Raw genomic sequence first — 19921 nt, 5'->3', positions numbered from 1 at the left:
ATGGGAAAGACAGGTCCAGTTAAAAGAAAACACACTAATGCCCCTCTGTACCCTGTTAGGCTTCCAAGTCTCCGTGTTTCAGTTTTACACAACATGCAAATCATTAAGACTATGCAGCCAGGTATTGATGTTGGAGATCTGTCAGAGTTACAGATGAGCTTGTAGCTTGTGCACTGTCCCAGTACCTAAACAATGAGTGGCACATACAAGATAGAAAAGGCAGCAATAAGGTTGTTGATGATGACTTGCAAACCATTTCTGAAGAAGGAATTATACTAAAAAAGTATATACAAACATATCTGTTAGAAAATACAGAACAGAGGATGAAATTGAGAATGATCAGTGTTTCAGATGCCGTGTAAGGATCTTCGTATGTGAGACATCTAAGCAGGGCAGACAGTGTGGAGGTAGCTTTAACTTGTGGTTCTAGTGAAACTGTAGTTTTCTGTCAATGATAATAAAGGAGAGCCATTTTTTCTTTAACAAACCATAAAGTTGTTCTTTCTGCAAAAATTGAACACTTCTGTGCAATACGTGCCATTTGCATTGATAACCGTTCAGTGCAAATCATGAAGATCTCAAACTTCTGCTGCCAATGTTGCATCTTTCAGTCATTCTTATATCAGAAAAATGATGTCTCCATCCCTTCTGTGACAACAGGGTACAAAACAATCTTTCTTTTCCAAAAATAAAAATCCAGTCAACCAAAATCAGGAAAACAAATCCAAGAGTTATGTTACTGACTTCACACAAAAGCAAACACAATAAAAAAGTACCTTTATGTGACTCCAAATGATATATATATATATATATATATATATATATATATGTATTTTTTTTGTGAATATTAGGAATAGGGCAATTAATGTTAAGTACTTCAGATTTCAACAATTAACTATTAATTGGCACACTCTCCTTAAATCCCCCTTTTCCAGTCTGGCAAACCCTGAGGTATTTTAGTTGCTTGTAAAATCTGATTCATCACAGCAAAGTCTGAGAACTAGATATGTAACCTAGACAAACTGTTTTAATGCAAATCATATAAAAACACCCCCCATTCCAAAATGAAAATGCATTTAATGATTAAATATTATTAATATTTTTTTCTGTTAAAAATGTTGTTAGCTAAGTGTCATAGTGGCTCTTGTCTGACAGCTCATTTCACTCTTCCCACATCTATATGCCTAGGTCATCAGCTCAGGAATTAACTTTCTCCTTAATTCATTTTGCTGTGGTAAACCCACCAGGTAGAAATGTCTATCTTCAAGGTCAATCCAAAAGTGCTGCCTTGCTACCAGTTTTTTTCAGAGTCACACAGTAATCGAATACATACCCAGGGAATCATTCTCATCAAACTTAGTACTATAGGTTGAAACTCATTAGGAGCTCACAGCCTTAATATTCCACACACAGTCTATGGAAGTGAGGGCATTTAGTGGAGATGGCATGAAAGCCATAATTCCCTGTACCTAATCTGTGTAAATGAGGGTAATTTAGGGGAAAATGGCTTAGAAGCTATAATCCTATGTACTAAATATATGTAATTAAACATCATTTAGGGGAGCTGATTTGGAAGACAGTGATCGATTTTTCGGAAGATATCCTCAGGATTGCAGATATCAGTTTTTAAACTCTTGTCTGCCACATAATGTTATTTTGATGGTCAAAATTTGGTCCAAGGGTTAGTAGAGTTCTGGGTAAGTGGGTCTTTTTTGCAATGTAAACCATGATGTCCCTAGAACTTGACAAAGAAAGATAAGAGAGTGGAACACGCTATACAGGAAGCCCTGCCCACCTGCCTTTGTTCCAACATGGCACTAGAATTGCGCTAAACAGCATCTGTTAACTGGAACTATGACAGCTTGACCCACAGCAACTTTCATATATTTTTCATAGATGGGGAAGATCTCCAGCCTTGTCCTCTTAAGAGATATGAGCAGATGCTGCAGGACAGAATAAAAGGACTGGGAAACAATCTTTTATAGGTAATACCGTTGAATGTTTGTTTTCAAAGGATTAAGAAATTTATGCAGCTCTGACTTTTCACTAAAACTTTAAAAAGGCACCAAAGCACAGCTTTCAAAATTGACTGTGATTGCTGTTAAAGTCAGTAAAGTAACCCATGGAACAAGTTTTCAAACCATGTTCATCCCTAACCCTTCTAACAGCACCAACTGGCATTGGTTTTGCTCATGTTCTCAGTGCAAGAAAGTGTAATTAGTGCAGGAAATATGAGGATAGTTGCACGGTGCCCATCATTGAAATAATCACAGCTCCCTTCTTCAGAGAGATTTGCTGTCTGTGTCTGAATGACTAGATCCCAGTGGAATGGAGAACCGTCTGTGCTGGTTAAACAGTTTGTGAATGTCGGTTGTTTCAGTATCACTGCTGCTAGTTGCACTCTCACGGAAACTTGCTAGTGGTGGGCGGACCTTCACTCCCTTCACTGTCATGGAACCCTCAATTGCTTTTCTCAGCTGTTTCATGATAAAAAAGAAAAGAAAAGAAAAATGAATAGTTTTGTACATTCTTTTAATTATTCATACATTTCCATTGTTTAGTCATGCTAGTATTCTAAAGTTTCTGAAATAAGAAAAGCGTTACAGTTGCATTACAAATACTGACCAATGCAACGTGAAATGATGTTCAGCACTTGATCCTGAATTATTCACTAATTAATAAACTGCTTGACTCAGAGATTTTACTTCATATTTTAACTGAACTGTACAGACTGAAATAATGCTTATGTCAGCAAATGACATATTTTTGATAAAAAACTGACAAATGTCAATCATTTCTAGTAAATGTTATGGGGCAGTTGTGTCCATATTTCAGAATTATCTTAATTATTGTATGTCTTGTGCAGACTGTCTCAAAGCCCTATCCCTGTATTCTATCTCGTACAGGCTCTTGGAGATAGAATATATGCCTGGCATATAAGGCATTGTCAGACCCCACTCTGATGGACCTCCGGCATATCCACAAAACAAACCACACCAGAATTACCCATTCTAAAGACATAGATATTGCCTGTGATAAAAATAGGACCTGCTGAAGTGATAGTTATGCATTTCAGAGACTACCCCATCTCTGGAACAGGCTCCCCATCCATGTGAGCCAGAGTTCCTCCCTAACCCAATTCAAATTTAACTTGGACAGCTGGATAGGAACTGGAAATTCATCCCTGGTTTGGCACCCCCCCCCCCTAATAGACATAACCAGCCTGTAAATGGCTCATCTCACAGGACTGTGTTCATAAATGTTTTACATCTCAAGCCCCAACTTATACGACGAAGGCTAACAGCACTTGCCAGAGATTTGGGATGCATGACTAGGCCTAACATTATCATAGTTACAGAAACCTGGATAAAGCAAGATATATAAAATGAGGTAATCCTTCCACCTGGCTATAATATCTTTAGATTGGACTGAACTAGTAAAAAGGGAGGGGGAGGCCATCATTGACCAAAACAATCTGGTTATTTTGGTGCAAATTTTTGAAATGTTGGGACCCACTAGACTGAGTCCCAAACCACAGTGACTGAATCGCTGAAAAGTGGACTTAAAAATAATAAGTCTGAGATTGACATTTCTCAGAATATTCCCTTTTATATGACATATGGTGATCTTGGGGTTAGTATATATAAATTTGGGGGGAGTGGGGGGGCTTGCAATCCACATCAGAGGTGCAGGGGGATTGTCCCCCTTGCATAAAAGAAGCCTAAAGGAAAAGGGCGATGTTCGAGATTTTCTGTCTTGTTTTGGTATGTCGGGACTTGGCATTTCTAGTGCTGTCATATCAATAGGGAGTCAGTTATTTCCCCTATATTCCAGCAAACTCCCTCCACTCAAAAATGCAGAAAATTACATCTCCACACAAACTTAAAAACAAAAGCATATGTATTATAGGTGCATACATTACACTTGGAAACAATGCTGAGACTGTTTATGCATTTTTACATTTGGGCCTCTACAAATATCCCACATGAAACAATTATACCAGGAGACTTTAATATCAGTTGGGGAATGGTTAACAGCAAGTCTTCTAACAATAGAATAAACATGTATGGCCTTAACCAATTTAAATCCAATCCTACCTATCTCAATAAAAATAGCAGTAGAGAATCCACCATGGATTTTTACCAACTCACCTGACAAAATAAACTCCTGAGGCTTTATTCCTGATACAATAAGTGACCACTTACCAATTTTTAATAATTGGTGGCCAAAACAGCATAGAAAGACATCACTGCAACCAAGTCCGAAATCTGTCATCTTATAACATATATAATTTTGTCCCTAACCTCAAACTTTTCAACCTGAATCAGATATATACATTCCCATTAGATGAAACTGCAACCCTACAGTTCCTTAATGCTTTAAATATGCATGCCCCTACTAGAATTAAAATAATCAAATCCAGCCTGGCAGACAGGCTGACCAAGTACATAAAGAACCATTAAAGGAAAGGGACAAATCTTGGACTGCCTCGATAAAGAATAAAAATGATAAAAACCTACAAAATTTCAAGCACCTTGGAAATATCACAAAATATAATACAAAACACAATAAGATAACCTGCAATACAAACTTCAAAAATACCAGTCAAAAAAATCCTTAACTCTTCTCCATCAATCACTTATTGTATCCTGTTGATGCCACATAACCTCTCCTTCTTCAAATACTCAAGTAGACTGTACTGCCTCTCAATTTAACACACGTACTACATAAAAACAGCTACTACTCTGTTGTCTAACTCCTATCTGGCCACTATCAAAACTCCACCCCCCCCAAAAAAAAAATATAATAAATATAACAAAACCCATGTTCTATCCTTCTCATTTAACCCCATTCCCACTTAAGTTCCTCAGCTAACTGAACATCTCCACTCTAGCACCTGATCACTTACCCTCAGAATACTTAAAAATCCTGCTGCAGAGGGATCACCCTACCCAATCTCCACACTAATAAATCACTCCTTAAACAACTATAGACCTGTACTGTGGAATAAAGCTTATATTTTACCAATACACAAAGAGGCAGAGGCAACATGAAAAAGAGATGCTGACTTTTTGCCAGAGTCATGGAGGTAATGGGGAAGGGAATAACTGAACCCAAGAAGCAATAAAGGTCACTAAATTTCTCCCAAAATTTACAGAGGGTGATAATTTTAACAGTTTTATTCATATAAACTAAATAGCGAGGGTCGCTGCTTTAACTGACGAACGCTCATTCAAACAGTATAAAACAAAATATGTTTGATGGTATGTAAACAGAATAATGTTGATCAAGGCCCCTGGATACAGTTCCTGAACCCCTTACTCCATGGTAAAGCTATAACTGCTGTTTCTAAATTGTCTGATACTAATTTCTTAAATTATAATATTGTTAAAAATTGTTTATTAGAGTGCTCTAAGTTAACACCTGAAGCTTATAGAAAAAAGTTTTATGAGCATAAACAAAAGCCAGATGAAAGTGCATGCAAATTTATTGCTGAAATAAGCACTTATTTTCATAAGTGGGTGAGTGAGTATCAGGTCACCACTTTTGAAGGGCTGGCAGACCTTTTGGTAAGGGAACAAGCCCTTAGCACTTTGCTTGAGGACATGAGAATCTGGTTGGCAGATAGGGAATGTAATACCGCAGATGAGTTGGGGAAAAAGGGACACCTATACCTAGCAAGCAGGACACCACTGCACAGAAAAGGGATATTCATTGCTGCACATGGGTCTAAGGGAACCCATGGTGGGCAGCCTAAATTGCTCCAACAGAGTCCATCAGTAACAGGGGAAGCCACTAGTTTAGGTACATGGCCAGAATCAAGGGTTAAATGATTTAAATGTAACCAGTGGGGCCATGTAGCATATAGATGTCCACAGAGGCAAGGTGGGGAACAAAAGGTGGAGAGCCAGTAAGTGGGAATGCCAGAATGCCACTAGTAAGCTGACTAGAGACAACAAAGGTACCAAACTACCACAAAAGGTTATATTCTATCTCAGTAGATTATAAACATGCCACTGCTAAGAGAGGGACAGCCTCTGACCTAATCACTGTGAAGCCTGTAATGGTTAAAGAGGAGCACCACTTGCTTGGGCAGTCTACTCCAGTCAGAGCTTTAGGAGGGACCCCATTCCAAATACCTTTGGCTAGGGTTCATCTTCACTGGGAGGGTGGAAAAGGAAGCAAGTAGGTGTGTTTGAGGATATCCCTGCAGATGTCCTGATAGGGAATGATTTTGATAATGCAGTCATTTGTGTGTATGCAGTTGCACACAGTCAGACTTGGAGACAGGCATGTGCGTCTAGTAGCCTCAGGGGACCCAGACAGACTGCACACTTGAAGCCAGGACTGGTGAAGTGGCTACTTCAGGGAGGGAGCTACCCTGTAGCAATGAGACTGAAGGTGAGCCACAGCTGCTGGTAGGTACTGATGTTCCTTTGAAAAGATTGACTGCATTGGCAGAGATGAGTAGTAGTACCCAGGCTGACAGTGAGGCACAGCTGTCAGAGAATGCCAGACTTCCTGTGGAAGGGGAGCTGGGAATGGTTACAAAGAGAGAGTTGAGACAGGCTCAGGTCTTAGACCCTACATTAAAAGGCATGAGGTAGGGAGCCAGGGAGACACCTGATTCTCAAGGAAAAGGAGGATCTGTACACTGGTACAAAGGGTTATTCTACAGAGAGTGGACCCCTGAGGGAGGTCTAGAGGGTGAAAGTATACAGCAGTTGGTAGTGCCCACAGCCTACAGTCTGGCAATTCTAGCCATAGCCCATGACATTCCCTCTGCAGGTCATATGGCATAAAGTGAACCGAGAGATGTATTATGCAAAACTTTTACTGGCTTGTGATTTCCAAAGATGTAACAGGGAACTGCAGGACCTGTGAGCAGTGCCAAAAAGTAGGCAAGGCAGGAGACAAGGTCGAAGCTCCTTTGATGCATTTGCCTGTGATTGAGGAACCATTTTAGAGGGTAGCTATGGATATTGTGGGGCCTCTGAGTATCCCAAGTTCCACAACGAAGAAGTATATCCTAGTGGTAGCAGATTATGCTACTAGATACCCTGAGGGGATGGCCATGTCCTCTATAGAGGCAGAAAAGGTGGTCAATGCTTTGTTAGAGATTTTCATCAGGGTAGGTTTCCCAAATGAAATACTCACTGACAGAGGTGCAACTTTCATGTCAGACCTACTGGCTTGCCTGAGAAAGCACTGTGGGGTGAAGCTCCTAAAGACCATCCCCCCCACCAGCCCCAGACAAATGGTTTTGCGGAAAGGTTAAACTCTACACTAAAGACCATGCTGCAAGCATTTGCAGACCAGTTTAAGAGGGAGTTGAACAAACATTTGCCCTACCTGTTGTTTGCTTACAGAGAGGTGTCCCAGGAAGGGTCTATATGACAGTATAGAATGGACTAAATAGCGGATGCTATTTAGTCGATCCGATACTGTCGAAAATGGCAAAATAGCGAAGTCATGGAACATCAAATTTTTTCCCAAGGAAAAAATTTGGTGGGCTGTCTTCGGGACTTTGCCATTTCCTCCACTATGGTGTGATCTCGGAGTTGGTATATTTAAGTAGGGGGGGTGTGTGGGTGCAAAGCCCCCCACTTAAATTTGTGTTTAAGTTTTTTTTTTTTTTTTTACGGTGCAGCAAATTTTTTCCCTGGGGAACAATTTGCTGTTCAGTTTGTTCGATATTTTGTTATTTCGATATTATCGGTAGTGTTTGCTATTCACATTGTATGATAATATGATATAGATGCCTCAGGAATCCACAGGTTTTTCACTATTTGAGTTGCTGTATTGGCATAGGGTGAAGGGACCTCTAGATTTGATTCACAATGAGTGTGAATCCCACAAGGAGTCTGTTGTGGCATATGTCCTAAACCTCAGGACAAGGTTCAGGGAACTCATGGGTTTGGCCCAGGAGAACCTGGCAGAAGCCCAACAGCAGAAAAAGGTCTGGTATGACAGGAATGCTCGAGCTAGAAAGTATGGTGTGGGCCAGCAGGTTATGGCTCTCATTCCTGTTAGACAAAACAAGCTGCAGGCAGCTTGGGAAGGAACCTTCAAAGCAGTAAGGAAGGTCAGTGATGTTAACTACATGGTAGAACTGTTAGGCAGGAGGCAGGGGCACAAACTGTACCATGTGAACATGACGAATCTTTACCATGATAGGAAGGCCCTGGTGCTAAGTATCTGAAGTAGGAGGCAGGAGGAGTCTGAGGGGGATCTATGGCTACAGGGAGCCAGCCAGCAAAATCCCAAATGACTATGGTGGAGTCTAGGGCTGTAGGCATATGCTATGACAGTGCAGCACCATGGTGGGGTTAGCAATACCAATGCAGATGGGCTTCTCATGACAGGGAATGGGGTAATGTATTCCCAGTTAGGCTCATTCCTCTCAAGCAATGTTTCTCAAGGGTCACTTAAAAAAAACTAGCTTGTGTCTTTGTGGGGGGAGGGGTGTGACAAAGAGGGATACTGCCAGCACAGCTATCTGGAATTTTGCACATAATTATATATCATTTGTGAATATCAACATGGTCTATATAAGATGCTTGTGTTACAACTGTATTAGAACTGTATGTCATGTGCATATCAAACTGGTCTGTACCGACATGTATGTTAAAAAGGTATTTTATAAAGTGCTTGTGCTTAAAATGTAACCACAGTGTGCCCTGTGGAAGAGAACAGACATGTACATGCACTACTGTAAGTGTTTAAAAGTATATATTTTAACAGTAGAAACTGGAATACAGGAGGTTAACTTCATAAAAATAGCTGAAATTAAAGTAGCTGATAAGAAGTTGGCTGGTGGCAGTGATAACTACCTTATAGTCTGGGCAAAAGGTGGCATAGCTAGTAAACCTGTGCCAGCCTTTCCCAGGCATGTGTTTGTGTGTAAATCAAACCTCAAAGAGTGTGTGTGTCAGCTACTTGGGCAAGGGCATGAAGCAATTGTTGGATAGAGATGGTGCTCGAGGTCTCAGCTTGACCACTCAGCTGAGAGCTCAACTCTATAGTTGTGGTCTTGGGGAATCTTACTGGGAATCTGGAGAAAGAGGGAGAAACCAGCCCATATGGACTGTAGTCTCTGTGTGCTCTTAACGGAAACTGCAGTTGATGCAGAGAACTGCATCTGAAAATACTGTGTGTACCTGTCATCCTCTCAGTATAAGTCCCGCACTGGTGCCAGTAGTGAGGATTGAGGCTCCTTGATTACTGGTCCACAGGTGGGTCATCACATGCCGAATAAATACCATCACTGTATAATGCTAAAGAAATGTAGTACTATCCCACTACCTATCCCATTCACAACTACTAACAACACAAACTTGTGTACAGTTCTGACCAGTTTCAAATCTTAAGTAATACATTTCCAGCTGTATTTACCAAACAGATCATTACATTCAGAAGATAAACTACACCTCCAAATAACTAAATCAAATAACTCTGCATATGACTCCTGACTACAGAACTCCTTACCTCTGACCTTCAAACAAGTAAATAACCATAAGTCCAATAAATGCAAATTAAACACTGCCTCTTGGACTCATGCCTCTACTATTTCTTCACTCCTGGCTGAATTATAGCATAGCCTTCCCATCTCATATTAATTTCAACCATATTCCAGCTTTCCTGATCCTTGTCTTTTTCTTCTTAAGTCTTTTCTCCACCTTGATCGCTTTCCTTCTCTGACTAAACTGCCTTAACTGATTTCTACCTGAAAGTGCCAAATCGATATTTCCATCTAAGCTTATTATACTCTGCTTACAATTTATTTTCTTGAATTACTGTTTTTATTATGTATGCGGTGTACTTAAAGTGTTTTACTGTAAATATGTATATAACATTTTTGAAATTAGTGCATTTTATATGAGTACTTGAAGCTTTTCTCCCCACGCCTCTGCTGAAAAGGGGTTACTTCATCAGCACAGTTGGATTACTCCAGTAAACAAATGCTAATAAAAGATACCCAAATAGATAAATATAACAATTACAAAGTTGAGGTTAAATTGCTGCATTATGAAGTCAGAGATTAGTGAAGAATGTGCCTAATAGTTCCTATATAGTGAAAATGATTGACTTTAACAACTGGCTAAGTTTCTGGTTTCATTCAGAGGGGATCCAGTACCCGAGAGCCTGGGATGACATGACTGACAAGCCACAATGCTTTGCCAGAGATGGTCTGCATCTGTTTCCCTAGGGCTTCAGGCTCCTGGCAAAGGCTCTTGCCTCCCCCATAGTGCCTTTTTAGGTAATGCCATGAGGTCAAAACTACCAACATGAAAATTTCATCAAAACATAAATTAAAGGTTATGCTGCTAAATGCTAGGAGTCTAAACATGAAACTGCACTCATTACAAGCATTCTTAACCCTGGAAGAAGCTGACATTTGTGCAGTCACAGAAACCTGATTCAAAGCTGCGGAGAGCACCCCAGCCATACCAGGTTATTCATCCTATCGTTCATTCAGACCCCAAGCAATGGGCAGCAAAACAAAAGGAGGTGGAGTTGCAATGATATATAAAAGACATACACATCTCTTGGTTGGTCAAATAGTATAATGCACAGGAAATACTCCAGGTGCAGTTAACAAATGACAAGACCCCTATTCAAATCATAGCTAGCTACAGGCCTCCAACTCTGACTCAAGATGCCCACTCCACCTATCAGGACCTCTTCAAATCTATCAAGATTCAACCCTTTACCCTGATCCTGGGTGACTAACTATCCAACCATAGATTGGAAGAAATACTCATGCCAACATACAAACGCCCAGAGATTCCTTGATTTAGTTAATGCAAATGCCTTGGACTAGTTGGTTGATACCCCCACAAGAGGTGAACATATCTTGGACTTGGTATTAATCAACATGAGTAACTGCTGCAGCATTGCTACAATGTTATCATCCCTGGTAAGATCCGACCACAAAGCAGCCACTTTCAAAGTCAGCACCCCCCTCCCCCCAGCTAGGGTCAAACAAAAAAACTTCTCCAAAGCTGATTACAACCTCCTGAGGGAAGGTATAAACAGCTTCATAGACCCCTCCCCCTCCACAGAAACTGGCATATATGCCCAAACTTACACAAAGGTACTATATGAGCATTTATATAGCTGCATGGAATCAGGGAATACCAGACAGGACAAAATCATTCTCCTCAAGGAAGAGTAAACCTGTCTGGTGGATATCTACAATAAATAAAGTCTATAATAAAAAGGAAAAAAAAAATTGCTGTCCAGGACCAAGAAGGAGCAGGTGTCTAATTGGAAGCAATCTCTTTTTAGCCTGAACAAGCAAATAAGAGCACTAGTGAAATCCTCCAAAGCAAACTTCCAAACTGGCCACATCTACTAAAGACAATCATAAGGCTTTCTTCACATATGTCTGAAATATCAAGGGAAGCACCCAGATCTGCTCAGAACTGGTGGTCAAGGACACCACATATACAAACCCTATACTGACAGACAGGTTCAGTGAAAACTTCTCTCCTCTGTCCCCCTCATCAGTAAAACAGGACATCCCCAGTACCTGCCCCTCTCCCCTTATCTCTAGTAAGCAAGTCATCACTGCTCTCTCAAAGGCAAAAAATACAGCCTCCATGGGACCGGATAACATTCCCAGGTTGCATCCTACATGAACGCAGAACTTGCACCACCATCAGCACCCTATTTAACCAAAGCCTGAGTACCGGCTTCGTCCCAGCCAAGTGGAGGACAGCTACTGTCATCCCTTTGCACAAAGGTGGAGTGTCATTAGATCCAGGCAATTATAGACCCATCAGCTTAGCTAGCCTAATCTGCAAGGTCATGGAGTGGATTACCATGGACTTCATTAACAAGAACATTGGCAACTTCCAGATGCTTGATTTCACAGAGTTTGGTTTTGTCAAGGGGTGGTCATTCCTGTTAAATTTAGATGACTTCTTTGAGACAGTCACAAAGTCCATAGAAATGGGGAAGATGGTGCACACCACCTACCTTGACCTGGCCAAGGCCTTCGATACTATTCCCCATAGATAAACTATCTCAACTAGGCATCAATCCATATGTTACCAGATGGGTAGCAAACTGGCTTACTGACAGAATGCACTTAGTCAAAACAGGGGAAGCCACCTCAAGTAGTAGACCCATAACAAGTGGTGTACCCCAAGGATTGGTCTTGGGGCCTCTGCTGTTTGGGATATACTTCTCAGAGGTGCAGGCCAAATCTAGTGGGCTATGGCTGACCAAGTTTGCAGATGACTGCAAGCTGGGTGCTGTCATCAATTCCCCTAGTGATGTGGACATCCTCCAAGAGGGTCTTACCCAAACAAATGACTGGTCCCAGAAATATGGGCTCAAAGTGAATGCCAAAAAATGCATCATCCTTTTTGTGGAGGATGATATCCTCACAAATTACCACACTGATAATAACGCACTAAGCATGCACTCAGTCATGAGGGACTTGGGAACCCAAGTTGATAGCAAACTGACTTTTGACCATCATACTGCCTCCGTTGTATGGAAAGCTTTCTACATGGTCCATCTCATTAGTAAGGGTATCTCATCCAGGGATAAGGTGGTCAAAACATTACTGTAATCTTTCCTTATAAGACTGATTACTGAATACAATGCCCCTTTCGGCATATACCTCACAAAGCACATGCAGCAGCTGGAGAAACCACACAGATTCCTCAACCAGAGAATCCAAGGCCTCAAACATCTCCCCTACACAGATAGGCTAAAAGCCCTCTCCCTCTACTCGGTCTCCTACAGACTCCTCAGAAGTGATCTTTGTCTGGCATACAAAGCAATTTCAGACCCCGCTCTGATGGGACTGCTGCATATCCACAAGTAAAGCTCCACTCGGGTAACCCACATGTGACACCTCAACCTGGTTTGTGACATCAATAGGACTTGGTGGGACAGATTTGTGTCCTGGAGACTCCCCTTTTTGTGCAATAGACTCCCTGTCCACGTAAAGCAGAGTACCTCATTAAACCTTTTTAAGCGCAACCTGGATAACTGGATGCGGAACAGAAAATACACCCCTGGGATTCCACATATGCCCCTGTTGGACAGTGGCATAGGGTGCTGACTTGTTAGAACATAGGTTAAATTCTTGGCTATTCTTGTAAGGGCCTCAGGGCCAATAGCCTAGTAACTTCCTATGATCCTATGATGGAAAATTTATCAGATTTAAAAACCAATTTGCAAATAAGAAATTAACAATCTTATGTGGTAGCAATTATTAAAACAGCATTAAAGGATTTCTGCTGAATAGCTTAAAGGCTGAATATTTGAGCTGTTTGGTTAGCTGTTACATACCTACATCAATTTAATTACAAGCTGAAATAAGTACAAACCTGCAGTGTTATAAGACAGTGCTGCATTTTAGTTTTCTGTTTATTTGTTTCATTGAATATTGTATTAAATATAGCACTGCATTTTATTTTTCTGTGCATTTATCTGCTTCACTGAATACTGTGATCTCTCTCTCTCTGCAGTAAGTGGAGGGTTATTATTCTCACTTCATTGGTATTCGAGGTTGAACTCTTAGCCTAGAGGGTTTCCCTGTGCTTACAAGTCTTAGTCAATTATCTATGAATTTATTTCTGCTGAATAGCTGAATATTTGAGCTGTTTTGTTAGCTGCTATATACCTACATAAACTTTACTACAAGCTGAGATAAGTAGAAACTTGCAGTGTTATAAGATAGTACTGCATTTCATTTTTCTGTTATATATTTGATTCATTGAATACTGTGTTAAAGATAGTATTGCATTTTATTTTTTCTGTCTATTTATTTGCTTCACTGAATATTGCGATCTCTCTGTCTCTCTGCAGTAAGTGGTGGTTATTATTCTCACTTCATTAATATTCAGTGTTGAACTCTTAGCCTAGAGGGTTTCCCTGTGCTTACAAGTCTTAGTCACTTATCTTTGAATTTATTTCTGCTGAAAAGCTGAATATGTGACCTCTGTGCTTAGGTGTTATATACCTACATCAACTTTATTAAACGCTGAGATAAGTAGAAACTTGCAGTGTTATAAGATAGTAATGAATTTTATTTTTCTGTTATATAGTTGCTTCACTGAATATTGTGTTAAAGATAGTACTGCATTTTATTTTCCTGTGTATTTATTTGCTTCACTGAATATTGTGATCTCTCAGTCTCTCTGCAGTAAGTGGGGAGTTATTATTCTCACTTCATTAATATCCGGTGTTGAAATCTTAGCTTAGATGGTTTCCCTGTGCTTATAAGTCTTAGTCACTTATCTCTGAATTTATTTCTGCTGAATAGCTGAATATGTGAGCTGTTTGCTTAGCTGTTATATACCTACATCAACTTTATTACAAGCTGAGATAAGTACATTCAGTGCTATAAGACAGTACTGCATTTTATTTTTCTGTTATTTATTTGTTTCATTGAATACTGTGTTAAAGATAGTATTGCATTTTATTTTTCTGTGTATTTATTTGCTTCACGGAATATTGTGATCTCTCTGCAGTAAGTGGAGGGTTGTTATTCCTCACTTCACTGATATTCGGTGTTGAACTCTTAGCCTAGAGGGTTTCTCTGCACTTATAAGTCTTAGTCACTCACCTCTGAATTTATTTCTGTTGAATAGCTCAATATTTGAGCTGTTTGGATAGCTGTTTTATACCTACATCAACTTTACTGCAAGATGCGATAAGTACAAACCTGCAGTGTTATAATATAGTACTGCATTTTATTTGTATTTGTTTCATTGAATACTGTCTTAAAGATAGTATTGCATTTTATTTTTCTGCGTATTTATTTGCTTCACTGAATATTGTGATCTCTCTGTCTCTCTGCAGTAAGTGGAGGGTTATTATTCTCCCTTCATTGATATTCAGTGTTGAAATCTTAGCCCAGAGGGTTTCTCTGTGCTTATAAGTCTTAGTCACTTATCTCTGAATTTATTTCTGCTGAATAGCTGAATATATGAGCTGTTTGCTTAGCTGTTATATACCTACATCAACTTTATTACAAGCTAAGTACATACTTGCCATGTTATAAGATAGTACTGCATTTTATTTTTCTGTCTTTATTTGCTTCACTGAATATTGTGGTCTCTCTGACTCTCTGCAGTAAGTCGGGGGTTATTATTCTGACTTCACTGATATTCGGAATTTAACACTTAGCCTAGAGTGTTTCTCTGTGCTTATAAGTCAGTTACTTATCTCTGAAATTTTTTCTGCTGAATATTTGAGCTGTTTGGTTAGAGTTCGTATACCTACATCAACTTTATTACAAGCTGAGATTAGTGCAAACTTGCAGTGTTATAAGATAGTACTGCATTTTATTTTGCTGTTATTTATTTGTTTCATTGAATATTGTATTAAATATAGTACTGCATTTTATTTTTCTGTGCATTTATCTGCTTCACTGTATATTGTGATCTCTCTTTCTTTCTGCAGTAAGTGGGGGGTTATTATTCTCAGTTCATTGGTATTCGGGGTTGAACTCTTAGACTTGAGGGTTTCCCTGTACTTATAAGTCTTAGTCAATTATCTCTGAATTCATTTCTGCTAAATAGCTGAATATTTGAGCTGTTTGGTTAGCTGCTATATAACTACATCAACTTTATTACAAGCTGAGATAAGTAGAAACTTGCAGTGTTATAAGATAGTACTGCATTTTATTTTTCTGTGTATTTATTTGCTTCACTGAATACTGTAATCTCTCTGTCTCTCTGCAGTAAGTGGGAGGTTATTATTCTGACTTCAATAATATTCGGTGTTGAACTTTTAGCCTAGAGGGTTTCCCTGTGTTTACAAGTCTTAGTCACTTATCTCTGAATTTATTTCTGCTGAATAGCTGAATATGTGAGCTGTTTGCTTAGCTGTAATATACCTACATCAACTTTATTAAAAGCTGAGATAAGTAGAAACTTGCAGTGTTATAAGGTAGTCCTGAATTTTATTTTTCTATTATAAGATAGTACTTCATTTTATTTTTCTGTTATTTATTTTTCATTGAATATTGTGTTTAAGATACTACTACATTTTATTTTTCTGTGTATTTATTTGGTTCACTGAATATTGTGATCTCTCTGTCTGTAATTAGTTTCCCTCCCTCTCCATTCTTGTTGTGGTATTAATCTTGGTGGCTTTGGAATTGCCCGCTCCTCCTGTAAATTTGTGTTTGAACACTCCTCCTGGGTCCATCTCATTTGCTCACTCAGCCAAGTACAGTGTGATCATATTTTGATTTCAAACACTCCTACCAGTCCCAACTGTTCAGCTGTATCTCAGCTCTATCCTAGTCTAGTGTCATTAGCTCTTTCTATCTAATACAGACGGAACATTTGAGTAGGCCAACCCACTTAGGCCCTTAACCTTGAATTATCTTCTGTTTCTCCTTTCTCCCTTTCCACTGTACTTTGTGTTCTGAGTGTGCTTCTCAGCTGATAAGTATAATTTTTGGCACTTTTTAACTATTCAAAGTTGAATTAAACAATAACTGAATTCAGTTCAGAATACAGTTTGAATAAATTGCTTTAATATTGCTACACACTCAAGTGTGCAAGCTTGCACTGCACTTGAAATGTTTTAGTGCTGTTTTAGCTGCTTTTGTGTAAAAAAAAAATAATTCTAAGCTTGTTTCCTGCCTTTCCTGTAACTAGTCTAGTCCAGTTCTAGATTTGCTATATCCAGGACTGTTTGTAAGCTTCTGAGCCCCCAAGCCTTTCTGTGTTGGAGGGAAGCCTTCTAGCTTATCAGTGGGAGTGGTAAGCACTAGGTAGCCTATCTACCACAAGAGTGGTTTCTGGCCCAGAAATTGTAGTTTATTGGCTGTTTGCGCAGTTTTTCCCATCTCTTTCAACGTTCCGGTCTAAAAGCCTGCGTTTGCACTTTTACCACCTTTCCTGTAACTAGTCTAGTCCAGATACACATTTGCTGTATCCAGGACTGTGTGTAAGCTTCTGAGCCCCCCAAGCCTTTCTGTGTTGGAGGGACGCCTTCTAGCTTACTAGTGGGAGTGGTAAGCACTAGGTAGCCTGTCTACCACAAGAGGAGCTGTTTCTGGCCCAGAATTTGTAGTTTCATGGCCATTTGGACATTTTTTCCATCTCTTTCAACTTTCTGGTCTAAAAGCCCATGTTGCTCTTCTTTCCCACCTTCACTGTAACTAGTCTAGTCCAGCTACAGTTTTGCTGCATCCAGGACTGTTTGTAAGCTCCTGAGAGGTGCCAAAGTCTGCTCTTCAATTTTTCCCTTAGATCTGCTAGTTCTCTCCTCTCCTGCACTTTTACTAGCTTATTAGTCTAGCACTTTACCATACCAGACGTCTTGTAGCAATTACTGTAGCACACAAAGTGGTACGCACTAAACGCTCTACAAGGAAACAGCTCCAGTACTTATTATTAATGCCCACCCCTCCAGGCATGTCTAAAGGTCAGTTCCCTGTGCTTTCTCCTGCTAACCTGGTGAATTTGAGCATCTTGAGGCAATGCAGCAACTGCCTCATGTACACTGACAACCCTCTCCTCTTACCTCCCAACACTCAGACTTGCGAGAGATGCACTTATATATCCAAATTGGAAGCCACACACTCTCCAGTTAAGACTGGAATAGCTGGACAAGAGGAGAAAGTCAACACTCACACCACACCACATGGAACACATAGCCCTCCAGAACACACACACTAGTACTGCCTTCACATAAAAACACAAACCACACACCCACCTTTGTGGAGCCTCTCAATAAAAATCTACCTAAACAGCAGAGATCTCCAAGGCAGAAACACACTCGATCACCACAACACAACACTAATCACGAGACACATAACTCTCCTAAACAGAGTGCCATTCAGCCAAAGCCCCTAAGGCAAAACAGCATGCCCAGCACACTACTCATAGGTGACTCGATAGTGAGGCACACTGATGTCCCACTCACTAGGTTGAATATGGAGAAACTAACAGTCAGCTGCCTGTCAGTTGCCAGGATCCGCCATATAATGCACGCACTTAGGTCCCTCAACAACAGGTACAAATATGACTCTGTCATTGTACATGTGGGTGTGAATAACCTGAGCCATACCTCCCTGGACTACATGAAAAGAGACACGGAGGAGCTCTCAGATTATGTAGCCCAGGTGTATACGACCCTAGCCTTGAGCAGCATCCTACCATCACCCAGAATGATACCACAGTACAAGCAGAAAATGACTGATTTCAACAACTGGCTAAGTTTCTGGTGTCATTCTAAGGGGATCCAGTATCTGCCTGGGATGACATGATTGACAGATCGAGACGCTTTGCCAGAGATGGCCTGCATCTGTCACCCTTGGGCTTCTGGATACTGGCCAAGGCTCTTGCCAACCCTATAGGCGGTGTTCCAAAGACCAAATTACCACTGTAATAGCTACAAACAAATGCAATCTGAGGGTCATGCTGCTCAACGCTAGAAGTCTAAATCCCAAAATCTACTCACTCGAAACACTCCTTAAAATGGAGAACATCGACATTTGTGCTATAACAGAGACCTGGTTCAAGGCAGCAGAAAACACCCCTGCACTACCAGGCTATAACTCATTTCACACCTTTCAGACTCAGAACTTGGGCCGAAGCTCCAAAGATGGTGGTGTTTCCATAATCTTAAAGGATGCGCATACCTCCAGACTGATAGCACAACATAATGGATCAGAGATACTTCAGGTGCAGCTAACACTGGGTAAGACAGCGATTAAGGTTGTAGCCTGCTATAAGTCCCCAACCATATCCCAAGACACTCACTCCACGTTCCTAAGCACCCTGGAGAATATTAGGGTCCAACCTAACACACTCATACTGGGAGACTTCAACTATCCCTCCATTAACTGGGAAAACTACTCATGTACCAATACACTTGCCCAACATTTCCTGGGATTAATTCCAGTGCCCTAGACCAGTTCGTTCTTACCCCCACTAGAGGTAGCAACATCCTTGACCTGGTCATTACTAACATGGGTGACCGTTGCTCTACACCAATAGTCAACTCCTCCCTGGTTAGATCCGACCACAAACTAATCGCATTGGAAATCCTCATCCTTCCCCCCGCAAAGGCAACCACTATGAAAAAGATAACTTTGGGCTCCTAAGAACAGAAGTGGCTAACTTCACGGCACCCATGGAAATGGAGAATAGTTGCAGGACTGCCGAATCATACACCAATCATACACCAATGCACTGTACGAATAAGTACACAAATGCATGGACCTCGCCATACCCAATAGAACCAAGACACTCTCTTCCAAAAAAAAGAAGTCAATCTGGTGGTCCCCTGCCATAAAAAACTCAACCATGAGGGCTTCTATAGTTATGTAAAGATGCTCCATGGCAATACCCAGATTTGCTCTGAGCTACTGCACAACGGTACCTCCTATACTGAGCCAAAAGATATTTCCAATATACTGGCCAACAGAGTCAGTGCCAACCTTCCTCCCCCCCAAAAGGACCAATCACAATACCAGTAGATTGCCAGCACCCAGTATTACTGCTGCACAGGTTAAACTGCACTGTCCAAGGCCAAGAATACAGCTTTTAAGGGGCATGACAATATCCCTGGCTGTGTTCTACATGAACTACAGAGTGAACTGGCACCTTACCGGTGTGCCCTGTTCAATCACAGCCTCACCTCAGGCTTTGTCCCTACTGAACGGTGCACTGCTATAGTCATCCCTCTCCACAAAGAAGGAGTGACTACAGACCCTGGGAACTATCACCCCATTAGCCTGACAAGTCTGATATGCAAAGCTATGGAATGCATCATGGACCTAATAAACAAGGATATAGGGAATCTCCAAACTCTGGATCCCACACAGTATGGTTTTGTGAAGGGTAGATCATGCCTGCTCAACCTGGACGATTTCTATGAGTCAGTCACAAGAGTTGTAAATGAAGGCAAGGTGGTTCATGCAGCCTAC

General features: G+C 40.6%; 1 protein-coding gene across 1 annotated transcript in view; it reads right to left on the bottom strand.

Moving 5' to 3' along the window:
* Nucleotides 1-854: 854 nt before the first annotated feature.
* Nucleotides 855-19921, bottom strand: part of CLCN2 (chloride voltage-gated channel 2) — a 2181634-nt gene continuing 2162567 nt past the window's right edge. The window contains 1 exon segment of the mRNA XM_044070805.1: nt 855-2477. Within this exon segment, the coding sequence (XP_043926740.1) occupies nt 2283-2477 (195 nt within the window). The 3' untranslated portion in view covers nt 855-2282.

This window comes from Protopterus annectens, chromosome 4.part1 (genome assembly GCF_019279795.1).
Source record: "Protopterus annectens isolate FY-2018-M chromosome 4.part1, PAN1.0, whole genome shotgun sequence".
Taxonomy (NCBI): domain Eukaryota; kingdom Metazoa; phylum Chordata; order Ceratodontiformes; family Protopteridae; genus Protopterus; species Protopterus annectens.
The sequence above is the reverse complement of the archived record's forward strand: the minus strand, read 5'-3'. Positions and strand labels throughout refer to the sequence as shown.